At 40.1% G+C, this 26,899-nt stretch overlaps 1 protein-coding gene across 4 annotated transcripts in view; it reads left to right on the top strand.

Moving 5' to 3' along the window:
• Kiaa1328 (KIAA1328 ortholog) overlaps window positions 1-26,899 on the top strand; it is a 290,739-nt gene that overhangs the window by 19,197 nt on the left and 244,643 nt on the right. For 2 of the 4 annotated variants that reach the window (XM_045135154.1, XM_045135153.1), the window contains exons 2-4: window positions 11,007-11,042; window positions 12,568-12,713; window positions 25,112-25,206. In XM_045135154.1, the coding sequence (XP_044991089.1) occupies window positions 11,007-11,042; window positions 12,568-12,713; window positions 25,112-25,206 (277 nt within the window). Of the gene's footprint in view, window positions 1-9,757; window positions 9,853-11,006; window positions 11,043-12,567; window positions 12,714-19,223; window positions 19,282-25,111; window positions 25,207-26,899 lie in introns of those variants that run through there. The other 2 variants (XM_045135155.1, XM_045135157.1) reach the window with 2 other exon arrangements.

Raw genomic sequence — 26,899 nt, 5'->3', positions numbered from 1 at the left:
TCCATATAAGCCAGATACACAAAGGGGTGCGTACATCTGGAGTTCATTTGCAGTGGCTGGGGTCTTTAGTGCACCCATTTTCTCTCTCAAATAAAGAAAAATTAAAAAAAAAAGAAATTGGAAACTAAATTACTATATGAGAGTAAACAGTGGGAGCTGTGTCAGGTTTGAGGAGAGAGGGGAAAGTGAGAAATACTCAATTGAGCCTCCAAATCAAGGTAAAGCTGCCTGGGGTCCTCATTCTCTACCCAGTGGGCTGTTGTTTTCCAGCTGTGAGCAGGTTCCTTGTGAATAATATATGGGAGTGTCAGTGTTTTTCAGGACTCACATAACAATGTTAAACTTCCCAGGCACCATCCTTGAAGAATTTAAAAAAATTTTTTTTGTTTTGTTTTTATTTATTTAAGAGCGACAGAGAGAGAAAGAGGCAGAGAGAGAGAGAGGGGGGGAGAGGGAGAGAATGGGTGTGCCAGGGCCTCCAGCCACTGCAAATGAACAGTTGCATGTGCCCCCTTGTGCATCTGGCTAACGTGGGTCCTGGGGAATAGAGCCTTGAACCGGAGTCCTTACACTTCACAGGCAAGCGCTTAACCGCTAAGCCATCTCTCCAGCTCTTGGAGAATTCTTTATTACCCTGTCTTCTAATAAAAGCATGTCTTACACCATTGTCTTGAATCATTTTTCCTACTGTTTCTTTGTTCCAGTACGTTTCAAACATCAAATAATTATTTGTTGAGTACCTACTGTGTATAGAAGACCCTTTGTTAGTCTTAAGGTATATAAAATACTGTTGTTCAAGAGACCACACCATTTTATTTCCTAAGGCTGTTTTTAAATTGGGTACTGATCCATGTAGAACTATTCTACACTTCCTTGATTATCAGTGTCTTTAGAATGGTGGTTCTAGTTCTAAAACTGTCTAAGCTCCACCCCTGATACTTGAGGAAATTGAAATTGCAAGAGTGTTCATCATTAGCCAATACTTTTTTTTTTCTTTTTTGAGACTGGGTATCATGCTGTGCAGACTGGCATTGATCTGTTGTTCCACTTCCATTTACTAATGGCTGGCCATATAGGTAGGCACACATCACCACACCCAGCCTATCAACTAAAACCCTACAGTTGTGATGGCACATGAGATGCAGGAGTTGTAGGAAGCTGTTGCAGTCAGGTTCATATTACCGGTAGAAATCACCCAACCAAGAGCAGCTTGTGGGGGAAAAAAAGAGGTTTATTTTGGCTTACAGACTCAAGGGGGAAGCTCCATGATGGCAGGGAAAATGATGGCATGAGCAGAGGGTACACATCACCCCCTGGTCAACATAAGGTGGACAACAGGAACAGGAGAGTGTGCCAAACACTAGCAAGGGAACACTGGCTATAACACTCATAAGCCTGCCCCCAATAATACACTGCCTCTAGAAGGTGTCAATTCCCAAAACTCCATTAGCTGGGGATCTAGCATTCAGAACATCTAAGTTTATGGAAGACACATGAGTCAAACCACCACATTCTGCCCCAGCCCCATAAACTGGTATCCATACATGATATAAGATACAATGCATTCAGTACGACTTTAAGAGTCTCCATAGTTTTTATCAATTTCAATGATGTTCATACATTCCCATAGTCCAAGAACTTTTTAACTAAGCCATAGTACCAAAAAATGCCCCCCAAACCTATAATGGCACAGAATAAACATTCACACTGAAAAGATGACATTGGGCATAGCAAAGAAACATTCAACCAATACAACATTTAAAACAACCAGGGCAAACATCAAACTCTGTAGCTACAAGTCCAAGAACTCTAATCAGTTACAAATCTCCAAGTCTAATAATTCTATCCAGCAACAAGTCTCTGCCATTCCAATTCCACCCCTCCAGCTAGGCTCCTCAGAGTCCTAGAAAACTTCATTGCAGCCGGCAGCTTTTGTTAGCAGCCATCTCGTGATCCCAGCATCTCCCCTGGGTTTCCACTGCAATTCATGGTTCATCCTCATGGCCCCATGGGGTCTTCATGCAGGCATCCAGCAAACCTGCTTCACACTGCCCATGGCATTCCCAAAACACAAGACCATGTTGCAAACTCAATGACCTTTTCTTTCCTGCATTTCTTATACTCCACAATACCAGGTAGAGTGCCAATTTGTTAATCCAGGGGGAAATAAAGCAGACTTTGAGGAACAGGTCACTCCTTGAGCACTCAGACCCCTTCAGAAGTCTACATTCTTCCTGTTGGTCCATTGAAGGTCAGCTGGCCCCATCTTAAAGGTTGTAATCTCTCAATTGCAGCTGAATGAACAGCAGTTTACCCAAAGATTTCATCTTTTTCTGTGCCATATCCCTCTGCTCACACCAGTTCATTTGTACACAAAGCAACCCTGCACAACTTCTCAGGACACAGGCATAACAACAAGCTTCTCACACAAACTGCTAGCCCAGTCCAAGCAAAGCTCTTTCTCACCTTCCTAAGCCAAACCTCACAGTCCATAGTTCTTACTGCATTCAGGTCTTTCATCTCTGACTAGAATAGTCCATCAAGCTGTACTTAAAGCACTGCATCTCTTAGGCCAAGGTTTCAAATCCTTCTACATGCCTCTTGAAAATCAGCTCCAAAAGGCCAAAGCCACATAGTCAGGTGTCTAGCAGCAATCCCGTACCTCAGTACCACTTTGCTGTTGCAGTCAGATTCGCATTGCTGGTAGAAATCATCTGACCAAGAGCAGCCTGTGGGAAAAAGAGGTTTATTTTGTCTTGTAGGCTTAAGGGGAAGCTCCACAATGTCAAGGGAAAAATGACAGCATGAGCAGAGGGTGGACATCACCCCCTGGCCTACATAAGGTAAAACATGGTAACAGGAGTGTGTGCCAAACACTGGCATGGGGAAACTGGCTATAACACCCATAAGCCCTCACCCTACCATGCAATCCCTTCAGGAGGCATTAATTAGTAGTTTGAGGTTTGTTGTTATGCCCGTGTACTGAGAAGTTGTGCAGGGTTGCTTTGCATAGAAATGAACTGGCATGGGCTGGAGAGATGGCTTAGCGGTTAAGCGCTTGCCTGTGAAGCCTAAGGACCCCGGTTCGAGGCTCGGTTCCCCAGGTCCCACGTTAGCCAGATGCACAAGGGCGCGCACGCGTCTGGAGTTCATTTGCAGTGGCTGGAGGCCCTGGTGCGCCCATTCTCTCTCTCTCTCTGCCTCTTCCTGTCTCTGTTGCTCTCAAATAAATAAAAAAAAAAAAAAAAGAAATGAACTGGCATGAGCAGAGGAATATGGCACAGAAAAATGAAATCTTTGGGTAAAAGCTGCCTGTTCAGCTGGAATTGAGTGATTACAACCTTTGAGATTGGGCCAGCTGACCTACACTGGGGCAACAGGAAGAATGTAGACTCTTTTGAAGGGGTCTGAGTGCTCAAGGAGTGTCCTGTTCTTCAAAGTCTACTTTATATCCCACTGGATTAACAAATTGGCACTCTACCTGGTATTGTGGAGTATAAGAAATGCAGGAAAGAGAAGGTCATTGAGTTTGCAACATGGTCTTGTGTTTTGGAAATGGCCATGGACAGTGTGAAGCAGGTTTGCTGGATGCCTGCATAGAGACCCCATGGGGCCATGAGGATGAACTATGGGTTGCAATGGAGACCCATTGGAGATTCCGGGACCACGAGATGGCTGCCAAGGAGAGCTGCCAGCCCCTGATGAAATTTTCCAGGATTGTGAGTAGCCTAGCTGGAGGGGCAAAATTGGAACTAGAATTATCGGATGTGGAGATTTATAACTGATTGGAGTTGTTGGACTTGAAGCTACAGAGTTTGATGTTTGCACTGTTTGTTTTAAATGTTGTATTTAGTTGAATATTTCTTTGCTATGCCCAGTGCCATCTTTTGCAGTGTGAATGTTTATTCTGTGCCATTATGATCTTTTAAACATTTATTTATTTATTTATTTATTTGAGAGAGAGATACAGAAATAGGCAGGTACAGAGAGAGAGAATAGGCGTGCCCTGTAAACAAACTCCAGATGCATGTGTTCCCTTAAGCATCTGCCTTACGTGGGTTCTGGGGAATCAAACTGAGGTCCTTTGGCTTTGCAGGCAAGCACCTTAACTGCTAAGCCATCTCTCCAGCCCCTGGTTTATATATATATATATATGCATGCATGCACACAACGTCTAGATTTACAACAAACCATAATATTTTCCTCCCCTCCCCCCACTTAACCTTTCATAACTCTGTTCTGTGTTATATCCCCTCCCTCTCTCCATTAGTCTCTCTTTTAATTTGATGTCATCATCTTTTTCTCCTATTATGAGGGTCTTGTGTAGGTATTGCTAGCCATTGTGAGGTCTTGGATATCGAGGCCAGTTTCTGTTCAGACAGTTGTATGTAAGGAGTGGTACTCTGCTTTTGCCTCTTACATTTTTGTCTGCCACCTCTTCCGCAATGGACCCTGAGCCTTGGAGTGTGAACTGTTTTTGGGCTGGACACTGCTCCGTCCCTTCTTAGCACTGTGTTGCTTTTTGGGTCATCCCAGTGGTCATCGCCATCTGAAAAGAGAAGCTTCTTTAACTAGAAGTGAGATTAGCATTAATACATGAAAATGAACAATAAGTGTAATGCTTTCTGAGTAATTTGGTAAGAGTAATATATGTATTTATCCAGACAAGAGCAGACTTTATACCCCTAAAGCTCATGACCTCCCTTGCCGTAGGCGTTTTTCAGTACCAAGCATGTATTCCCTCCCATAGAGTGGGCCTTCAGTCCAATTAGAGAGCAATTGGTTTCCCCCTCAGCAGACATGCCACTATTGCACTTGTTCAGTCATTTGCCCTGTCTGGCCAAACTTGAGGCTTCCAGTGTCCACTGTTCTCACTGCTGATGATTTCTGTCTCCCATAAGGCTGCATATACTACAGAGCTTTTCCCAGCTTTCTGTTGGCTGGGCTATAGGGAAAAGGCTTTCTGCTCTGCACCAGCTTGATTTCTCAATGACTTTGCTGCTCAGTCATGTGAGATCTTCAGCAATAGGGTCTTACTATCTCTTTCTCACAGGAAACCAAGGTCCTTGGCAACAGCCTATAATGTTTTGGAGGCAACAGGGACCTCCATGCCCAAAAACTCACTGGAAGGTATCCTATCCCTGGCAATGAAAATTTTCTACTAACAATCTATAGCTTCTGGATGTGCCATTATTCAAGAAAGTAGATTTCTATATGTCTTGTTCAGAATATCCTGAATTTTTTGATGGACCTCCCCCCACCCTTCTTTTATACAATTTCTTCCCCTGACCTAGTTTTCCCCTCCCTGCAATCTGTTCTTCTACTTGCATATATACAATACCATCCCCTAAAGTCCTTCCCTCTCTTCCCTCCCTTATATCCTTTTTCTAGCTTATGGGCCTCTGCTACTGATTTTTGATTCCAGCTCACCCAGAAGTCTATACATTTGCAGCTAGGACCCACATTTGAGAGGGAATGTGTGATATTTGGCTTTCTGGGTCTGGGTTATCTCATTTAGTGTAATCCTTTCCAGATCCATCCATTTCCCTGTGAATTTCATAATTTCATTTTTCTTTACCTCTGAATAGAACTCCATTGTGTATATGTACCATATCTTTATTATCCAACTTAGAGGAATATATGTTCTTAATGTATGTCCTTATAATTGTCTGAGTTTCTTTGGTATCTGTTGTAATGGTGTCTTTTTCATCTCTAATCCTATTCATTTTTGTCTCTTCTCTATTCTGGTCAAATTTGCTAAGGGTTTATCAATCTTGTTTATCCTTTCAAAAAACCAACTTTGTTTCACTGATTCTTTGGATTTTATTTATTTATTTATTTGGTTTCTATTTCATTAATTTCTGCCCTAATCTTTATTATTTCTTCTTGTCTACTGATTTTTTGTTTGTCTTGTTCTTCTTTTTCTAAGGCTTTAAGGTGAAGCATTAAATTGTTCATTTGTGAATTCTCTAATATCTTAATATAGGCACTTAGAGCTATAAATTTCCCTCTTCGGACTGCTTTCATCGTGTCCCAAAAATTTTGGTATGTTATATCATCATCATCATTTGATTCTGTGAATTTATTGATTTGTTTGATGACCCACTCAACATTCAATACTGTACTGTTTAGTCTCCATGAGTGTCTGAATGCTCTGTAAATTTTCTTGTTGCTGATATGCAGTTTAATCCCACTGTGGTGAGATAGGGCACAAGGGATTATTTCAGTTTTCCTATAATTGTTGAGATTTGCTTTGTGTCCTAATATGTGGACTATTTTAGAGAATGTTCCATGTGCTGCTGAGAAAAATGTTTACTCTGTAGCATTTGGATGGAATGTTCTATAGATAACTGTAGAGGTTCATTTATTCCATGGCATCATCTAATTCAGATCTGTTTCTGTTTATTTTTTGCCAGGATGCCCTGTCATTTGATGAGAGTGGGGTATTGAAGTATTGAAGTCACCCACTACAATTGTGTTTGATGTTATGTGTGACCTTAAGTCTAATAGGGTTTGTTGGATGAAACTGAGAGCCCCATGTTAGGTGCATATATGTTTAGGATTGTAGTGTCCTCCTGCTGGAATGTTCCTTTAATCAGTATAAAATGACTTTCTTTATCTTTCCTCACTAATGTTGGTTTGAAGTCTAACTTGTCAGATATTAGGATAGCAACACCTGCTTTTTTCCTAGGCACATTTGCTTGAAATACTGTTTTCCATCCTTTCACCCTAAGACAGTGTCTATCTTTTATTGAGAGATGAGTTTCTTGGAGGCAACAAATGGCAGGATCCTGCCTTTTAATTCATTCTGCAAGCCTGCATCTTTTGGATGGTACATTGAGGCCAGCTATTGATATTAAGAGTTATTATTGAAGGGTATGCATTTATTCTCACCATTCTTCTTATTTTGTAGTGTTTCCTCTTTTCCCTTTACTCATTTATTTTTATTTTTATTTATTTACTTATTTGATTGGGGGGGGGTAATATGGGTGCGCCAGGGCCTCCAGCCACTGCAAATGAACTCCAGATGTGTGTGCCCCCTTGTGCATCTAGCTAACATGGCTTCTGGGGAATCGAACCTGGGTCCTTTGGCTTTGCAGGCAAACACCTTAACTGCTAAGCCATCCCTCCAGCCCTACTCTTTTGTTTTAACTGTTCTTTGAGTGTGGTTTAATTTTTCCTATTTCCTCCTGTGTGTGTTTTGCTTTCTCTTCAGGTTTTGTCTGTTTGGTGTTCTAAAAGCTTCTTGTATCTGCATTGGCATTTCTTTCCCAATTTGGGAAAAATTTTTCTTCTATGATTTTGTTGAAAAGCCTCTGGATTGAAATTCTTCTCCTTTTGTTATGCCCTGAATTGTTGTGTTTGATCTTTTCATAGTGTCCAGGATATCTTGCAATTCTCATTCATATCTTGCTATTAGCTTGTCTTTCTCTTCGTTGGACTGTATTAGGTCTGCTGCCTGGTCTTCTAGTTTGGATATTCTGTTCTCTCCTTCATCTATTCTACTGGTGAGACTTTCCACAGAGTTTTTTTTTCTTTTTTTTTTATTTCATTGACTGTATTCCTCAGAGCTAGGATTTCAGCCTGGTTTTTCTTCAGTATTTCTTTTTCCTTACTCATGTCTTGTAATGCCCTCCTCATTTTGTGAAGCTGGTTTCCTGTGTTCTCTTTCAGTTTTTCTTCTTCTTTAATTCCTTTGTTTTCTTCTTTGATTCCCTTCATTTCTTCTCTGATTTCTTTGAGCATAGTACCATCATTTTCTTGAAATCTTTGTCAGGCATTTCATCTAAAACTGTCTCATTGGTGATCATTTCTGATAGATTTATCTGTTTTGATGGGACCGTATTGTCTTGATTCTTTGAGTTTCTTGTATTATTATGTAGAAACATTTGCGTCCTGAATTGATTTAATGCTTGGTTTTGTTTTTTTTTAATATTTATCTGCAGTGTTCCCAGAGGTGGCAATCCACTTCTGTATACCCTCAGAATATGAGTTCAAGGTGCCAGTTGTAACTCTTGTATACCAATCCAGCCACAGAAGTAATCCTAGGTGTTGAGTTTGCTTGCTCAGTAAGTATTCTAGTGGACTGGGTGGAACAATTTACTGCTAAATTCTAAACTTCAGTGGAGCAACATACACAGTCAATAAAAGCCAGCATAAAGTATGCAATTGTGGGGATTAAAACAAACAGATAGTCTTATAAAACCAAATTCCCTAAGGGTGTGTGTTGTTCTACACCCTTAGTCTTGTCAGCTAGGAGGTAGAGATTTCTGTTCTGAGTTGGGTTCCTGGTCAACCTGGATCTGGATAATACCCTGCCCCCAATAATGTCAGAGGCAAAAAACAAAGGTAATGAAAGCATCAAAGGCAACAATATACAACCCTCAAATACAAGTTATTATTAAATGGTAAAGCCAACCAAGAATATATGTATGTATGTGTATATGTGTGTGTGTATATATATATATATACATATGTACAAACACACATAATCTCCCATAACCTGCCCTTACAAGGAGAGATTAGCTCTTCCAATGCAGGCCTGTGTACCTGTTTTTTTGTTTTTTGTTTTTTGTTTTTGGCGGGGGATCAGTCCGCCTTGTTACCTTTGGGGGTGGCTTCCAATCTCACCAATGCTGAGTGCCCACCTTGATCCCTTTGTGTTGTGGAGCTGAAGCTCTGATCAGCTGTGCTGGCTGTGCTGCCTCTGGGGGCTGAATGCTAGAGATCCAGGCTGTGATGGTGGGGGAGTTCAGACTTCTGCATTGCTCACACAGTTCCACCTGTATCCCTTTCAGTGGCTCTTTGGTTGATCTCAGGTGTCTTTACTTCCATTTTCTTAACTTTGCAAGGAGGCTGATAAAATTGATAAAGCCCCGTGTTTGGTTTCTGCAGCTGCTGCTGCTTGGCACACCTGGTAGGGCGGTGCCAGGTGGGTGCGTGGATCAGGCTGTTTTCTTCGTTTCTGGTGGGTCTTGGTCTCCAGCTTCTCCGCTGTGTGTAAGAATAACCTATACTCCTTCACTTTTTTGAAGAAGAGTGTATTTTGCTGGGGTTTTGTTTAAATCCCTCCCTAGGCTAGTTTGGTGTGGCTCTTATTTTGCATCTTACCCGGAAGTCTCCAATTATGGTTTCTTTGGGGGATTTTTTGGTATCATGGTGCCGTTAAAAGATCTTGGACTGTGGGGATGTTTGAACATCATTGGGATTGATAAAAACTATGGGAACTTTTAAGTTTTGGAATGAATGCATTATTTTTTTACATCATGTATGGATATCAGTTTATGGGGGCCAGGGGCGGAATGTGATGGTTTGATTCAGGTGTCCCCCATAAACTTAGGTGTTCTGAATGCTAGGTTCCCAGCTGATGGAGATTTGGGAATTAACGCCTCCTAGAGGTATTGGGTTGTTGAGGGAGGGCGCTTATGAGTGTTATAGCCAGTTTCCCTTGCCAGTGTTTGCACACTTTCCTGTTGCTGTTATTCACCTCATGTTGGCCAATGGGTCCACCCTCTCTGCTCATGCCATCATTTTCCCTGCCATCATCAAGCTTCTCCTGGAGCCTGTAAGCCAAAATAAACTTCTTCTTCTTTTTTTTTGAGGGTCTCACTCTGGTCCAGGCTGACCCGGAATTCACTATGGAGTCTCAGGGTGGCCTCAAACCTCTGCCTCCCGAGTGCTGGGATTAAAGGCGTGTGCCACCATGCCCAGCTCAAAATAAACTTCTTTTTCCTACAAGCTGCTCTTGGTTGGGTGATTTCTACCAGCAATGCGAACCTGACTGCAACAGAAGCTAACCAACCAAGTAGCTCAGATAGTTGACAACTAGGAGGATTCCTAGTGTCATTGCCAGTATCCCAGGAGCTTTGTTTTGCTTATTTGTTTTGTTTGTTTGTTTGCTTGGGAATGGGGAGAATGGAACCCAGGGCCTTGCTTATAGTTGATAAGCCTTCTACCATTGAGCAGCCCTAGCTGGCCCCTTCATAGTTCCCTTCTTCTTCTTTTTTTTTTTAAACATAGGGTTTTGCTAAGTTACTCAGGGAGGTCTTGAACTTTCAATTCTCCTGCCTCAGCCTCTCCAGTGGTTGGGCTTATATAAACCTGCAACACTAGGTCCATTACTAGGGCTTATGCTGAGCTGAAATATATTGACTTTTGAGTTTTTGAATATGTTAGGTCTAGTGTAGCCTTTTCCAGAAAGCTATAGTTCATAAATATTTTGTCTAGAAATCTTGGAAAGCATTTATAACAGAACAGAAAATGATAAAATTTTCTTGATCACTTGGAAGGAAAATTGTGGAGGTACTTCTTGCCAAATGATGAGGCATGCTTGGCTTTAGATAGAGGTCTAAACATGATTTTATCTCTACAAAGAAAGCTTTCTTCTTATGTCTGTTCATTTTCTATAGCAATGTTATGAACTTAGCCTTTCTATTTTCCTTTCAGAATTCAAAATAATTCCTTTTTTTTTATCTTAAATTCCTTCCATAGTATGGTTTCTTCTGATATTTCATGAATGCCCTGAAGAAGAATAAATATTACTTCTGGGTTTGCCTGACTGACTTGCCCCAAAATATTGTCTGATTTTCAAAGCTAAAACCTAACTTGTAATTATTTATTCTTCATACTTAAAATAACTGTACACTTCCCAGTAATGGGCAAACTCCTTGAGTATAATTAAAATTAAAGTAAAATTAAAGGAACCTAATGGCAGAGTGTATATTGTAAGGTGTCCTCATTATGAATAAGTTGGTAAAAGTTCATGGATCAGGGATTTCCAAAAGTTTTACTAAATGGATAGTTGTGACTATCTAAAGCTGAACCTTTATAAATACATATTATAATATACTTTAATTACCTTACTTTATGGTTCTGTTTTTAAAAGTAAGTGTTAAACTTCTAGGTCAAGAGAGATGAAAACTCATTATAGACATATAGGTCAGGAGCAATATTTGTGTACTTTTTCTAATGTTTTCTAGTATTTTCCTTCATGTTTTTTCTCACAGTTTCTGATGAAGAACAGTCGATAGTATATGTTCCAGGTATGACCTTCTTCATTTGCTTCTTAAGTGTTGAGAGAAAATAAAAGAGTAGAACAACCGTGTGTGTGTGTGTGTGTGTGTGTATTTGGATATAGAAACTCCACTAGAATGTGTTAATTCATTTTTAATAACTAATTCAAATCTTTTTGAATATATGATTCAACTCTTGAGATTTGAAATATTTGCTCATCTTAGGAACTGGGTGGGCAAGTTAACTCTTATGATCTTATAGTATATTTTATGTAGTAAGGAGAAGAAATTCTTTTTGAATAATTCTGATATCGCAAAAGAAAGTGTTAGGACTTGACAGAGGTGGATGACAAGACTCGTAATCTTACTGGTTGTGACTAGATAAGCAGTAAAACAGAAGCACTGGGGATCCATGAAGTAGGTGAAAAAGCACAACATATCTATAACATCTGTAATTTATTACTTTAATGTGACTTATGAGTGTTCATAGAATCTCTAGAAATTTCTATTGAAATTAACAAAGTATTTCTTTAAAACCATCTTTTGAGCTGGGGAGATGCTCAGTGGGTGATGTACTTGCCATGTAAGCATGATGACCTGAGCTCAGATCCCTAGTACATGGGTAAATACTGGGCATCATGGTAGGCACCTATAATCTTGGTATCAACTACTTTATAAGACATGATGGAAGGAAATGTTCTTCATAAACTTCATTTTAAAGCTGTTTTTTTTGTTGAAATTGTTATTTTTAAGATATTTATTTATTTGACAGTGATAGAGAGAAAGAGAAAGAGAGAGAGAGAATGGACATACCAAGGCCTCTAGCTACTGCAAATGAACTCTAGACATGTGTACTGCCTTATGCATCTGGTTTACATGAGTCTTGGGGAATTGAACCTGTGTTCTTAGGCTTTTCAAGTAAGTGCCTTAACTGCTAAGCCATCTCTCCAGCCCTGAAATTATTTTTGAGACAGGTTTTTTTTTAATCCAAGCTGTCCTGGAGCTCACTGAGATCCTCCAACCTCAGTCATCAGAGTGTGGGATTAAAGGTGTATGCCACATGCCAGGCTTATTAAAGCTATTTTAACAAATATATTATAATTATGAAAAGGTTGATTTTTGTATGTTCATATGATGTGTGTGCTTGGATATGCCTACTTGTACATTTGTGGGCACATGAGGTTGGAAGATCACAGTGAGCTCCAGGCCAGCTTCGACTAGAATGAAACATCTTGCCTCAAAAATAACAATTTCAGCCGGGTGTTGGTGACACCTGCCTTTAATCCCAACACTTGGGAGGTAGAGGTACGAGGAGTGCTGTGAGTTCGATGCCAGCCTGAGATGACAGTGAATTCCAGGTCAGCCTGGGCTAGAGTGAGACTACCCTGAAAAACCAAACAACAACAATAACAAAATTTCAGCAAAAAACAGTTTCAAGTGATGTTTTTGAAGAGAATTTTTCCTATCATGCCTTATAAAGTAGTGCATGCCAAGGAAGAGTTGATGAGAGGGAAAAACATAGAATTTTAAAGTCTTGTTTCTTGAAAATTCTTAGGAATTTCTACAGAAGGAAATACCCGATCAAGACACAAGTTGTTGACTCCAAAAGCTGATGGTAAAGTGAAGACGTCCAGAGTGACTGATGCCTCTGTGTCTGGGGAGTCCTTGAAAGGTGCAGGAGACTCAGTAGCTGATATGTCAGTAAGTTTTGACTTATACTTACTGTGTTTCTAAGTGCTGAATAGTAAAGGTAGCAAAGCCATCTCTGACTTCACCTTCAGCTTTGTCATCATAATGGGAACTGCACATTCCTTTTACATGCCTTTTCTGACCTGCTTATTTTACTGTAATTTTTGTTATGTTTTTATATAAGGGATTTATAATCTGTAATTGGTTTACCAAATCATTCTTCAGTTTGTGTTGTGACTTTTCCTGAAGAGACTTGAACAAATATCTGTTTATACAAAATATGGTATAACAGTCCAAAGCAACAAGTCCAGCATGGTGAGCCAATGAGCTTATTGGTCATTTACAATAATATAGGCAACTCCAAGTCAGCAATACCACAGAGAAACCCACACCAGCATGAAGATGATTCATGAAGCTGTGTTTTAGAGCTCTCTGCCCAACTTACAGACAGCGCCACTGGAGAGTCTCCTCTGCCAGGGACTGTTAACTGCTTTATATAACCTTGGAAGGGCCTTGTGCATCTTGTATCTTTCTGAGTTTCCTGAGATTTGTAGATTTCTTTAGTTTTCTGAGTTTTATGAACTTTTGACTTCCCTCTAGGACTTTTTATATTTGGAAGAAATAGCTTTGTTTTGTAAATATCTTTTTCTTTTTTTGTAAAATATTCCTCCCCTTCCCAGCAATCTCATTCTTTTACATGATATCTGTGACTGCTTTTGCATTGCAATGGCAGAGTTGCTAAGGTGGCCCACATACCCAAAGCATTTTGTATGAGACTCTAAAAAGTTTCAAGGTTGCTAATTTATAGTCTTAAATACATTGCTGATATTCCTTTTCTTGATAATTGTTCAATAATCTATGTACATTGTGTTCATCCACTTACTAGTTAGAGAACTTTTATGTTGTTCTACCTGTTGGCTGTTTTAGATAACACTGCAGTGGGGGTATCTGTGTGGAAATATATCTTAGTTTCTCTTTTGGATGTAGTTAAAATTATTGTATTATGTGGTAATCATATAGTTAACCTTTTGACAAAATGCCAAGGTATTCTCCAAAGTGACTACACCATTTTGCATCCCTACCAGCAATGCTAGAAATTTCTAGTTCTTCATAGTCTCACTAACATTTCTATCCAAGTTTATGTGCTCTTGGTCATTTGTTTATCTTTTTCAGATACATGTCTACTCAGATCTTTTTAAATTGAATCATTTCTTTTTATTGTTGAGTTTCTAATATTTTTTTCTCCAGATTCCATATGTAACCCTTATTAAAGATGCAGTTTAGGACTGGAGAAATCGCTCAGTGGTGAAGGCACTTGCTTGCAGTGCCGAATGGCTGGGGTTTGATTCCCTAGTACCCACATAAAGCCATATACACAAAGTGGGACATGCATCTGGAGTTTGTTTGCAGTGGCTAGAGACCCTGGCCTCCTGCCCACCCATTCTCTCCCTCTCTCTATTCTACCCTCCCTCTCTTTGTCTTTGCTTGCAAATAAGTAAATAAATTTTAGAAACAAAAGGATGCAGTTTAGAAACTCTGTGCATTGTCTTCTAATCTTTTGATGCCCAAAGGTTTTTAATTTTGGTGAAGTCCAGTGTTCCTCTTGTTTTCTTTTGCTTTTTTTGGTATCAGATTTAATAAATCGTTGCCTGATATAAGGTTGTAAAGATTTGGGTCTTTATGTTTCTCTTTGGATAGTTTGCATTGCTTTTGCTGTGTTTTCAAATTCATTAATTGTCATCATCTGCAGTGGTTAATCTACCATAGATTTTCTGTAATATGTTAGCCACCAAGTTCCAAGGATGCCCTATGTCTATCTCTCCAGTGCTGGAATTATAGATGTACACCATCATGTCTGGCATTTTATTGGAGATTCAAACTCAGGTGCTCATGCTTAAATAGTGAATTCCAGGTCAGCCTGGACTAGAGTGAAACCCTACCTCAAAAAAAAAAAAAAAAAAAAAATCAAAATCATGCTTTTTCTGCTGGGATATCTCCCTAGCTCTGTCTAGTTTTTATTGGATGCCAGTAGATACTATCAATTTTACCTTTTTGATAAAGGATAGTTTTGTATTCCTGCAAAATAATATTGAACTTTGCTTTGAAACTATGTTCTTTGGAATTCTTCTCAAACAAGTTTTAAAGTTTTTTTTTTTTTTTTTTTTTTTGGTTTTCTGAGGTAGGGTCTCACTGTAGCCCAGGCTGACCTGGAATTCACTATGGAGTCTCGGGATGGCCTAGAACTCACAGCGATCCTCCTACCTCTGCCTCCCGAGTGCTGGGATTAAAGGCGTGCGCCACCACGCCTGGCTAAGTTTTAAAGTTTTTAAAGGTGATCCCAAAGAAACTTTAGTGCAGGGCTAATTTTGCTTACTGTGGATAATAATACCCTTCTGCATCTTCTTTCAGATTAGCCCCTTCCACTTTGGCCGAGGGGACATTCCCCATTATGTACAGTGCTAGTTATACAGAGATTATTGTCACACTTTTCTTGGATTCTTTGCTAGGGTTTGAATAGTTTCTTCAGACCCGTACACTCATCATCACTCAGTTGTTGGTTGAGAGACTCTGAAGAGCTCTAGAGCTCACCTTTACAAGTTGCCATTTCTGTTCCTGTGTTCTGAAAGCTTGGCAACCTTGGCTTTCCTGGACTCAATTGCTAGATTCTGCCTGGTTTACGTCCTTGTGCTTTAAAAGGTCTATACAGGCAGCATACTAGTTACTTTTCTCATTGCTATGACAGAATGCCTGACAAAAGCACCTTAAAGAAGAAAGGCTTTATTTTGGCTCACAACACATTTCATCATAGTGTTGCAGGACTTTAAGAGATGGGGCCTCTTGGGCTGGATATGAGCAGCTAAGGTTTTCTAGCTTGTTTCGTACATCACAGAAGAATTAAGGAGTGTGGACAAGGAGTTGAGGAGGGTAAAAGTAGACTTTTTAAGGGAAAATATAGAAAAAGATTCCTGAGAATGGGTTTTTTCCCCATAAGAAAGAAAGGGAGAGAGGAAAGGAAGAAGGAAGGAAGGAAGGAAAGAAGGAAGGAAGAGCGGCAGGGCACGGTGGTGCACATCTTTAATCTCAGCACTTGGGAGGCAGAGGAAGAAGGAAGATCACTGAATTCGAGGCCACCCTGAGAATTCCAGGTCAGTCTGGGCTAGTGTAAGACCCTACCTTGAAAAACCAAACCAAACAAACAACACCACCAACAACAAAAGTCACGAAGAAATAAAAAGAAGGGTGGAAGGAAGAGGATTGCCAGATTAGGGACTGAATCTGGGAACATTAAAAAAAAAAAAAAAGCCTAAAGTACCAGGGTAAGCATGCTTAAGATTTCCACTGGCATCCAAAGACAAGAAAACGAAAATTATGCTTTTTCTTATAACTCAGGAAAGCAGGCAGTGAGGGTCTGGGAGCAATTGAACTGAGGGAAGGGCTTCTGCAAGTTTAGGTGCATTATCTTATTAAGAACAAATGATTTCTCCCACTGCTTTAGCATGTCTGTAGTGAGAAGAGGTCTCTTATCAGGTGAGTGATTGACAGGCTCCCAGGACCAGAGGACTTGGTCAGGAGGAAGTATCTCTTTCCTTCCTAATGTTATCAGGGAAGCAGGAGCTGGAGTGCTTTTCTTAATGACCTCTAAGCTTAATACCTGCCTGTCCACACTATTTCCAGTTGAGTACCAGGCATGGTGGTGCACACCTTTAATCCCAGCACTCAGGAAGTTGAGGTAGGAGGAGCACTGTGAGTTTGAAGCCAGCCTGAGACTACGGAGTGAGTTTTAGGTTACCCTGAAACCTACCTCGAAAAAATCAACCTACAGTGAAAACATTTAGGAGATCAGCAGCAACCTCAATCTAGCTTCTTCAGGCTTAAGCAGGGGCTTGAGACTCTCTTCTGTAGCCACTTTATTTTTATAAATTAGGAATTATGAAGTCTATTACAATCCAGGGAGGAGGCTAGCCAAAAGACTGAAGCCAGAGAATTCTCCTCCTTGCCTGGCTGGAAGGAGGTAGGGGAGACGAGAGCATCTGCCTCACAGAAATCTACAGGAATGAAGGGGGTACATGTGGAAGGCAAAACATGAGAACCAAAAGATCCCTTTCACATAAAAGACTAGAGAGAATTAAGAAATAGTGGAGGAACTGAGCACCCCAAAGAAAGACACATGTAGCAGGCAAGCAGGAACATACCCAGGCAGAAGGAAGTGCTCTCCTCCCTTTCCCAGCCAGGCTGGGAAGGGGGAGAGAGAGAGAATTACACATTGGTGTTCAGGTGAAAGCACAAGAAGAGACAACTTAAACACACGGTTAGACTCCTTTATATGTATCAGATATCCTTACACTCCTGAGTCTGCAACCCCCACTTTTATCTTGTAGGGCAGGTCTTATCAATATTTTTTCTGGCCTGTGTCCTTGACTAGTGAGAGAAAATTACCTTTCTCCTAACCTCTGTCGGTGGTGGGGTTGAAGGCACAGCACTGAGAGAGGCTGTAGCTGTGGTAAAAGGAGAGAGAGGAAGCTGTTCACATTGCTGCTACAGTTGTGAAGCAGACAGTCATAAAGGCAATGTTCAGCCAGCTTTCTCCTTTTTACCTACCCTGGTCCATAGAATGTTAATATTTGGGGTGGGTCTTCCTTCCTCAGTTAAACCTCACTAGAAACACCTTCACACACATATACAGAGGTATGTGTCCTAGGTGATTCTAAATCCAGTCAATTTTAACCATTATAGGTAATTAGTGGTAATTATTGGGCTCACATAATTTGTTTCCTCATTTTCAATAGCTGTATTATTTGCTGTCTAATAAAATGTTTTTCTTCATATACTTTTGTATATGAAGATAAGTAAGCAATAAGATAAGCATGGCTGGTCTTGTCCTGTTTTGTCTGGGAGAATATTTTAGATGTGACAGGTGTCTTTATGTTTATTTTCTCCAAACTACAAATGATGACATGCCTAATTTTCATTGAAGGACATAAGGTCTTCAGGGTTTTTTTCTGTGTGGATCTTTGTAGCTATTGATCTTCCATATGTAGATCCTTACTTTATTAAAGTTTCCAAACGTTATTTATGTCAGTTCAAGTCTTCTGGGAATCAAACTCTAAGATGGAATTAATAATGGAAGAGATTGGTGAAGGACAAATTTATAAATGATAGAGTACAGCAGGGATAGACATGAGAGCCTTCACATCTTCAGGCTTGGCACCTGTGAGAGGAAGGAAGGGAGGGAGGTGGCTTGGATGAACCGGATGAACTTGGATGAGACGGCTGTCTGACATAGCATTTATACATAGTATAATAATAGTGGAACCCATGGCAAAAACAACTTTTGAGGATGCCATTTGGAGTAGAAATGGTCAAGTAGTAGTATCTCTGTTGCTCCCAGTTGTGCGAACATTGGTGCAGACATAGCAGTAGATGCTGCAAATGTGTTAAGAGGGAACTCTTAGCTAACTGCACTCCTTAGCAGGTTCCTGGTCTGTTCTAGTGGGCATTTTGCTTTACTTTGAACAGCAAGGTGCACTACTCAGGAATTAATTTGTGCATATGGTGTTAAGGAAGGATCACAGTTCACCTTCCTTACTGACAGTCACTTGGCCCAGTACCATTCATTGATAACATTCTTTCCCTATGGAATTCCAGTGATGTTGCTCTTATAAGTCAGCTGACTGTAAAAGTATATCCTTCCCTCCATCTTTGGTGACCTCTTCTAAAGTTGATGTTTCTCCTTCCTTTGTTTTTCTTTAACAGGTATTGGCAAATGTTTTTGTAAAGGGTCAGATAGGATTTTTGCATATGTATGTATGCATGTCCACATTTGTGTAAGTATATGTGTGTGCACATGTGTGTGTGTGTGTGTATGTATGGAAACCTTTGCAGGCCAAACACATGTCTTAACTATGCCCCTTGACCTCTGTGGCATGAAAAGAGCCATAGGAAATAGGTAAATGAATGAACTTGGCTATTTGAATATGCTTTCATTTACAGAAACAGTCAGTGAGCCAAATTTGGCTTGAAGCTCTCTTTTCCAGGCCCTGTTCTATATAGAATAAATACACTTTAAAGTAGTGTTTAGTTTTCTCTATATTTGGAGCTGTATATAATTAGGCTCATGCCATCTGCATTGTTTTTTTTGTTGTTGTTGTTTTTTGCTGTGCATTATACCCACAAGTTTCCTTTATGCTATTAATGTTTTTTTTTTTTTTCATTTCTTTTTACTAATGTCTCAGTCAGGGCTTATTCAGTTATTTTGATAAGAAAGTTAGTATGAAGAATTGTTAAGTAGGTACTAGAAAACGAGCAAGGCATAAAGGGAACAGTAAGATGTCATGAAAGCAATAAATGTCATGAAGGTAGGGGAAAAAAAAGAAACACCATCATCTCCCACAGCTGCATGAACAGGCAGAGGAAGCTGGAGTATTAAGACTTAGAAACTTGGAGGGAGGCTCCTTAACTGAAACTTGGAATTTTAGTGACTGGCCACCAGCCTGACTTTTTTTGCTATCCCTCAGGAGTCCCGATAATGACCAGTTCTAAAAGGTCTGGAAAGAATTATAAACTGGATTAAACTGTCCTGGTAAGTATGTTGGTAGTTTGACTCAGTTGTCCCACATAACCTTAGGTGTTCTGAATGCCAGGTTCCCAGCTGATGGAGATTTGGGAATTAATGCCTTCCGGAGGCAGGGTATTGTTGGGGCAGACTTATGGATGTTATAGCCAGTTTCCCCTTGCCAGTGTTTGGCACACTCTCCTGTTGCTATGGTCCACCTTAAGTTGGCCAGGGGGTGATATCCACCCTTGCTCATGCCATCATTTTCCCCTGCCATCGTGGAGCTTCCCCTCAAATGCGTAAGCCAAAATAAACCCTTTGCTCCCAAAAGCTGTTCTTGGTTGGATGATTTCTGCCAGTGTTGGAACCTGACTGCAACATATGAATAACTTAGAGGCCTGGGAAGAGAGGTCAGTCAGTAAAGCACTTGCACTGTAAGCCTGAGGACCTAAGTTCAAGCCTAGAACTCACATAAAAAAGCTGGTGTTAGGCTGGGCATGGTGGTGCATGCCTTTAATCCCAGCACTCAGGAGGCAGTGGTAAGAGAATCACCATGAGTTCGAGGCCACTGTGAGACTACAGAGTAGATTCCAGGTCAGCCATGGCTAGAGTGAGACCCTACTTTGAAAAACAAAAACAAAAAAACCCCCAAAAACAAAAAACCGGTGTTGTAGTTAGTTTCACATCAGTAGGATGATCATCCAAATCCGGCAGTTTAGGGGAGGAAGGGATCTAGGGGTAGTTCCATCAGTGGTGGAAGAAGTTGCTTCCATATATCTAAGCATAGAGGAAAAGCTTCAGCAGACAAAACACCAGCACTAGCACCAACAGGAGCATGCCCACCTAAATGTCAGCAAGGACCCAGGCAGAGCTCTGACCTCTCTGCATCCCTTTTGGCTTGAATTCAGATCCGCCTGTAACATACCTCAGAGCTAGACCTCAGGATCAGCTCCCACAAGTCCTCCAGGCAGGTGACTGGAGATAAGCTTTAATAATCATTCAAATTACCAAATTCTGCTCTTGCTTCCCAGTAGAACCATGCCCATCTCACTTTGTATATTGTATCAAGTTCAACTTCAAAGGTCTTCATAGTCTTTACCAATTTTTAAAAAATATTTTATTTTTATTTATTTGACACAGAAAGAGAGAGAATGGGTCTGCCAGGGCCTCCAGCCATTGCAGATGAACTCCAGACACATATGCCCCTTGTACATCCTGGGGTCCTGGGGAATCGAACCTGGGTCCCTTGGCTTTGCAGGCAAACACCTTAACCACTCAGCCATCTCTCCAGCCCAGTCTTTACCAATTTTAAGATTGTTCCAAAGCCCCAAGTCTCATCTGAGATTCAAGACTGTCTCTTATCTGTGAGTCCTGTAAAATTAAAACAGTTTACATATTTGAAACATATAATGTCACAGAGTAAAACATTTCCATTGCTATAAGGCATAACAAGGAGAGACTGAGCCAGTGTAAACTCGGTAACTATTAGGCATACATCAAACATCAACAGTTCAGGTCTGACATCTATAACCAGTGATAGTAGTGTCTATTTTCAGTTCTGCACTTCTACCTGGGCTAAGTAGCTAGGGAAAACTTCCAATCTGAGCTAATAATACTCCATGGTAGCCTCTGCTACCTGGTATATCCAAAACATCTTCACTTCTCCAATGCAAACCACAATCCAGCCTATAATAGCCTCATTGGTCTCTCTGTCAGGGACATCATGTCCTGCCTCAATTGCCCTGTCTCAGCAGGAACTGGAACCAGGTGTACTTCATGACCCACTTTCACTCATTTTCATGTTTTCAAAAATAACATTAGATGTGCAGTGATATGGCCACACTGAGGAAATAATTGTGATTTCTCACACACTAATTTAACAAAAAAGAAGAACCCAGACTGGAATGATATTGATCATGTCAGGAAGCATATAGCAAAGGATGTGTTCTTTGTCCCTCTGACAGCCTCTGGTCTCCTTTAACTCTTTCTGCCAGCAGAGTTTCTCAGCAAGTCTGGAAAAGGAGAAGTTAGGTTTCCAGAGCCCCCACTTCTGCATTACAAAGCAGAGCATGGAAGGATAAATGTTAAGATGAAAGCCAGGATGGTAACAGTAGACTAGAGAATTCCATTGTATAAATAGGGTTTAATTGTGCAAGGCCTCACAGACATTTATGTGTTAGATTTGCTGCTGTGCACAGTGGCTGTTACAGTTTGGCTTGTGTGTGCAAGCTCCTCGTATTTGATCTTTCCCTCATTGCACCGCCAGTGTGTTCTTCTAGTTTTTCAGCACCTCCTTGTGTTGCTGTAGCCAGTGCCTTCTCCAACCAATTTATGTGTTTTTTCTACTCAGGAACACTGTTGACCTCATACTCATCTTCAGACTCTTCAGTATTATGTGCTTCTGATTTTTCACTTATCCTTCATCTGTCCTTTTATATTTATATTAGATTAAAATCAGATTTAGTAAACTTAAAAATGAATACCAACTTTCTTTGATTTTGGTTTTAAATTTTAAAAAAATACTGTCTTGAATGTAGAATATCCCCAGTATCCATAAGTGTGTGTGATTAAGCTTCCTACATAGTCCCCACCTGCTGGGGCCTTTCAGAGGTAGAGCCCTGCTAGATGATGTGTCACTGGGGGTGGAACTTGAGTCCAGCTCTACTGGGTCTCAAGTCAGCTCGCTCGTGCTCTCTCTGTCTGCTGCAGAGATGTGAAATTGTGAGCTAGTTGTCATGCTTTTCTCCTTCCTGATAAGACTTTCTTCTAAACTATACGCTTGAAATAAACTGGTTCTGCAGACTACTTCCGATTCCCTGCAATGGGAAACTAATTGCTACACCAATATTTTATTTTAATTTTCACTGATATTTTGTTAGCGAAAAGACTTAAGCATGGAAAACCATAAAGGAAATAATAAAGATTTAAATACCTCTATGATTCTTTTATCTGTTGAGTTTTAGTTCTTTGTATTTTTTCTACTTTGAGAGATTTGAGAGACAGACCCACTCTCCATGTTCTTAACTGCTTCCACACTTGTGTCTTTATGGACATCTTTGATTGTACAAAAGCCAAAATCATTTTTTTCCTCAATTATCTTCCTTTTCCTATTTCCTTTTCTACCCTACTTTCCTATCTTTGATTATTCCTATTTCTGGGACTCATTTAGGTAGTCTTGGTTATTTCTGGCTAAAGTTCTTGGGTTGCACAAATGCCAAAATGAAGACTAAATGTTCTTTCTTCACATGTTACCTGACTGTGACTTTGAAAACCTTTTACACTACAAAGCATAGTGTTTAAGGCCTGAGACTGTGGGGTGTATGTTTTGATTCTGATTCTGTAATTTAGCTGCTACCACCTAGGAGAGCTCTGTATCCTTTATGTAGAACAGGAAAAATACCTGAGCAATGGCTTGGCCATGAGAATGAAGTGGAATTACAGTACAGAGTATTTGTTTGTTATTTTTTTTGTTGTTGTTTTTTTGTTTTTTTGTTTTACGAGGTAAGGTCTGTAGCTCAGGCTGACCTGGAATTCACTGTGTAGTTTCAGGGTGGCCTTAAACTCCCAGTGATCCTCTTACTTCTGCCTCCTGAGTGCTAGGATTAAAGGCGTGTGTCACCACACACCCTGCTTTTTTTTTTTTGTTTGTTTTTGGACTGTATATTCTTGGCATGCAACAAGCACTGGATAAAAATGGTAGTTCACCTAATTAGTATTCTTTGATCTGGCTCTCTTCAGAATCTTAGGAGGTTTTGAATGTTTAGCAACCTTAGCATACAGTTATGAAAGGATTTCATTGTCATCCGTTCACCAGAGTAAAGGATCTTCTGCTTTATGTTCTTTCTGTGTACTTTTCTGTATAAGTCCCATTTCCTAGCCTATGTGAGGTTCACAGTAGTTTTAAATGAAACAGTGTTCAATTAGAGAGATAATATCTAGGAAAATTTGGTTTCTTTGCTTATTTTTTAAAATTTTTATTTCTTTTTCTTTTCAAATTTTTTTATTAACAACTTTCATGATTGTAGAAAATATTCCATGGTAATGCCCTCCCTTCCCCCTACATGCCCTTTGAAACTCCATTCTCAGTCATATCCCCTCCCCCTCTCAATCATTCTGTCTTTTATTTGATGTCATGATCTTTTCCTCCTATTATGATGGTCTTGTGTAGGTAGTGTCAGGCACTATGAGGTCATGCATATCCAGGCCATTTTGTGTCTGGGGGAGCACGTTGTAAGGTGTCCTACCCTTCCTTTGGCTCTTACATTCTTTCTGCCACCTCTTCCACAATGGACCCTGAGCCTTGGAAGGTGTGATAAAGATATTGCAGTGCTGAGCACTCCTGTCACTTCTTTCCAGTACCATGATACCTTCTGAGTCAACCCAAGATCACTGCCATCTGAAAAAAGAAGGTTCTCTACCAAAAGTGAGAGTAGCATTAATATATGGGTATGAACATTAAGAGAAGTGCTTACTGGGCAGTTTGATGAGCATAGTGTGGTGCTTTGAATAGAATAGATGGCCCCCAATATATTCAGTTTTTTATTTGTTTGTAGTTTGCATCCCTAGCCACCTGGCTGGAGGCAATGTCACTGAATGGATGTTAAGGTGTGGTGGTGGGCTTCAGATTTCAATCTAAAGATATGCAAAGTGTGCCTAGCTGGAGTTCCTGAAGTGTGCTGTGGCTTTTGACTTTTAGGCTTATACTTCTCTTTCTCTGCTTGGTCCTGTGAAGGCAGGCCAGCTTCTTCTGCCATTTATGGAACTTCCCCTGGATCTGTAGGCTTCAAGAAACATCCCTTCCTCCATAACTGCCTGCTCTGAAAGTTCATCTCAGTGAACCTGAAGCTGTCTGCTCCACATAGTATATGCATTTAGCCAGACAGCAGCAGATGTTACACCCCTAGGACTCATGACTACCCCTTTTTTAAGTTTTCAGTATCAGGGTTGTATTACCTCCCATGGAGTGGGCCTCCAGTCCAATTAGAGGGCAGTCGGTTTCCACCATGACAGACATGCCACTATTGCACCCACTGGCTCATTTGGCCTGGCTGGCAGAATATAAAGCTTGCAGTGTCCACAGTTGAGTATCTTCACTGGTGATTTCTCTCTCACCTATTGAACTGCATACAGAATGGCCTCTTCCAGCTTGCTGTCAGCTGGTCTACATGGAGGAGGTTATCAGCTCAGTTCCAGCAGGATTTCTCAGTGGCTTTGCAGCCAAAGTATGTGGAGTTTTCAGCAAGAGGGTCTTACCATCTATTCCTGTTGGGAAGCAAAGGGCCTCGGCAATGGCCTATAATATTTTGGGGGCACCAGGGACTTCCCTGCCCAACAACTTACTGGAAGGTATCCCATCCCTGGCACTGAAAATTTTCTAGTGACAATCTATGGCTTCTGAGTGTTCTATTGTCCAAAAAATGAGGTTTCCATATGATTTATTTATGTCCTCTTAGATTTTGATTAGCCCTCCCTCCACTTTTCCTTTACTCAGTCTCTCCCTTGACCTCACTTGGGCCTTTTCACCCCCATTAATCTATTCTTCTACTTACATATATGCAATACCATCTTATTAAGTACCCCACCCCCCGCTTCCTTTTCTTCCCTTTATATCTCTTTTCTAGCTTGCTGGCCTTTGCTACTACTGAGTTTTCTTCCTACTCACACAGAAGTCTAGTCATCTGTAGCTAGGATCCACGTATGAGAGAGAACATGCAACATTTAGCTTTCTGGACCTGGGTTACCTCACTTCGTATAATCCTTTCCAGATACATCCATTTTCCTGCAAATTTAATAGGTTTCTCAAAAAGACTTGAAAAGTGTTTTCAGAAAATTTAACCAGATGATGTTTTTGTTTTAGAATTTCTGCAAGGAAAGAATGAAGAGTGCATCACTGAAGGATTTATGTCTTGAAGACAAAAGACGAATTGCAAATTTAATTAAAGAACTGGCCAGGTGAGGCAAAATACTAGATGCAATGCATTAATCTATGAGAGACAACTTTGTGGGATCAGAATGTTGATAATATGTTTGAAGTTATTATGTCATTCATAGATCTTATGGAAGCAAAGACTTGTAGAGAAAAGGCTTTTAATTGCCTAAACACCCATTACTTCCTCTCATAAGGCCTAACTTCTTTTTTAAGCAAAGATTTTATTGACACTATTTATATCTGTATAAAATGTATTTTGATCATAGTCCCCTCCAACCCTTTCCCTTTGCTCCTATTCCCTTATACTCCTTCCATTTCCTTTCCTTCCAACCAGTTCCTCTACTATTTTGATGTCTTTCTTTATTATCTTTTTTTGGTTTTCTTCATCATTCATGGGAATGTTTGTAAGCTCAGTATTGTGCAGGTAACATCAGCCAGTGTGAGGTCATGAATGTATCAGCTACCATGTGTCCAGAGGCCTCTGCTCTTAAAAGTTTTCCCAACTCCCAGTAGTACCATAGGCTGAGGACCAAACCATTAGCATGTGGTACTTTGGAGAATACCTCTTCATACATTGTTGGAAAGAGTTATTGAAACTATTCAAATGTACTATTTGCTCTGAAATTGTTCTACACTACGGTAAGTATCCATCTATGGAGCATGTCTGCAATGACTATTACAGCAATGGCACAAATACTTATTTTGTATTTCCCATACTTGACTTTACATTTATCAATTGGAACTCTTTATTTAGTAATGGGATTTACATTTTTCTCTGTTCATTTATTTCAGTATTTATCACAGTCAGGAGCATTTATTTTATTCTAGTCTAGGACATACAGAAATAAAATGAAATGTTAAGGTGATCCTGCTTTCATTTATTTGAAAGCAAATCAGTACAAAATAACTTTCTAATTTTGAGATAACTATATATTCTCTTTTAGTTGCTACAAAAAGAGATTTCTTTCACCCTTCACAAAGTTTCCACCAATGGTAATGTTTTGATTCACTGAATTATGCTATCACAACCAGGAAACTGACATAGAATTCAACAGTTATGTGCGGAGATTACCTGTTGTATGTGTACTCATTGTAGATTGGTTTACAATCACCATAGTCAAGATTACAAAGTGAAGAACAAATGTTCCTTCCCTTGCATGTTAGTTACCTAGAGTTCCCTGTAGCTAGTTAAATTAAAGGGTCACTCATATCTTTTGTTTCTTTGTGGTGCTTGGCATTGAACCTAGAGCATAGCAGACAATGCATATAATACCACTGAGCTTCTTCCCCAGCCCACTCATATGGTCTGTTTAGGAGCATGGCTGCTTCCCTTCCTGCCCCCTTCCTTCCTTCCAGACTGCCACTAATCTATTCCAGTTGTAATTGTGTCATATCAAAACAGCTATGTATACAGGTTAGTGTAGTGTGTAAGATTGTCCAAGATTGACTTCTTTCATATCACTCAGCATGTTTATGCTGCATGTTGCAAGAGTTTGTTCCTTTTAATCACTGAGTTATGTTCCATGTGTAGAGGCACCACATTTAATGGTTTTTTCATTCATTGACAAACATTTGAATTATTTCTAGTTTTAACAACTACAAATGCAGCTTTTATGAACATACCAGTATAGAGTTCCATGGGAATATAAATTTCCATTTCTTTGTAAAAAAAATTACATTCCAGAATGATGTAGCATTTTACATTCCCACACAAGA

Source organism: Jaculus jaculus, chromosome 15 (assembly GCF_020740685.1).
Source record: "Jaculus jaculus isolate mJacJac1 chromosome 15, mJacJac1.mat.Y.cur, whole genome shotgun sequence".
NCBI classification, from domain to species: domain Eukaryota; kingdom Metazoa; phylum Chordata; class Mammalia; order Rodentia; family Dipodidae; genus Jaculus; species Jaculus jaculus.
Note: the sequence above shows the minus strand (reverse complement) of the source record. Positions and strands in the feature narration are given on the sequence as shown.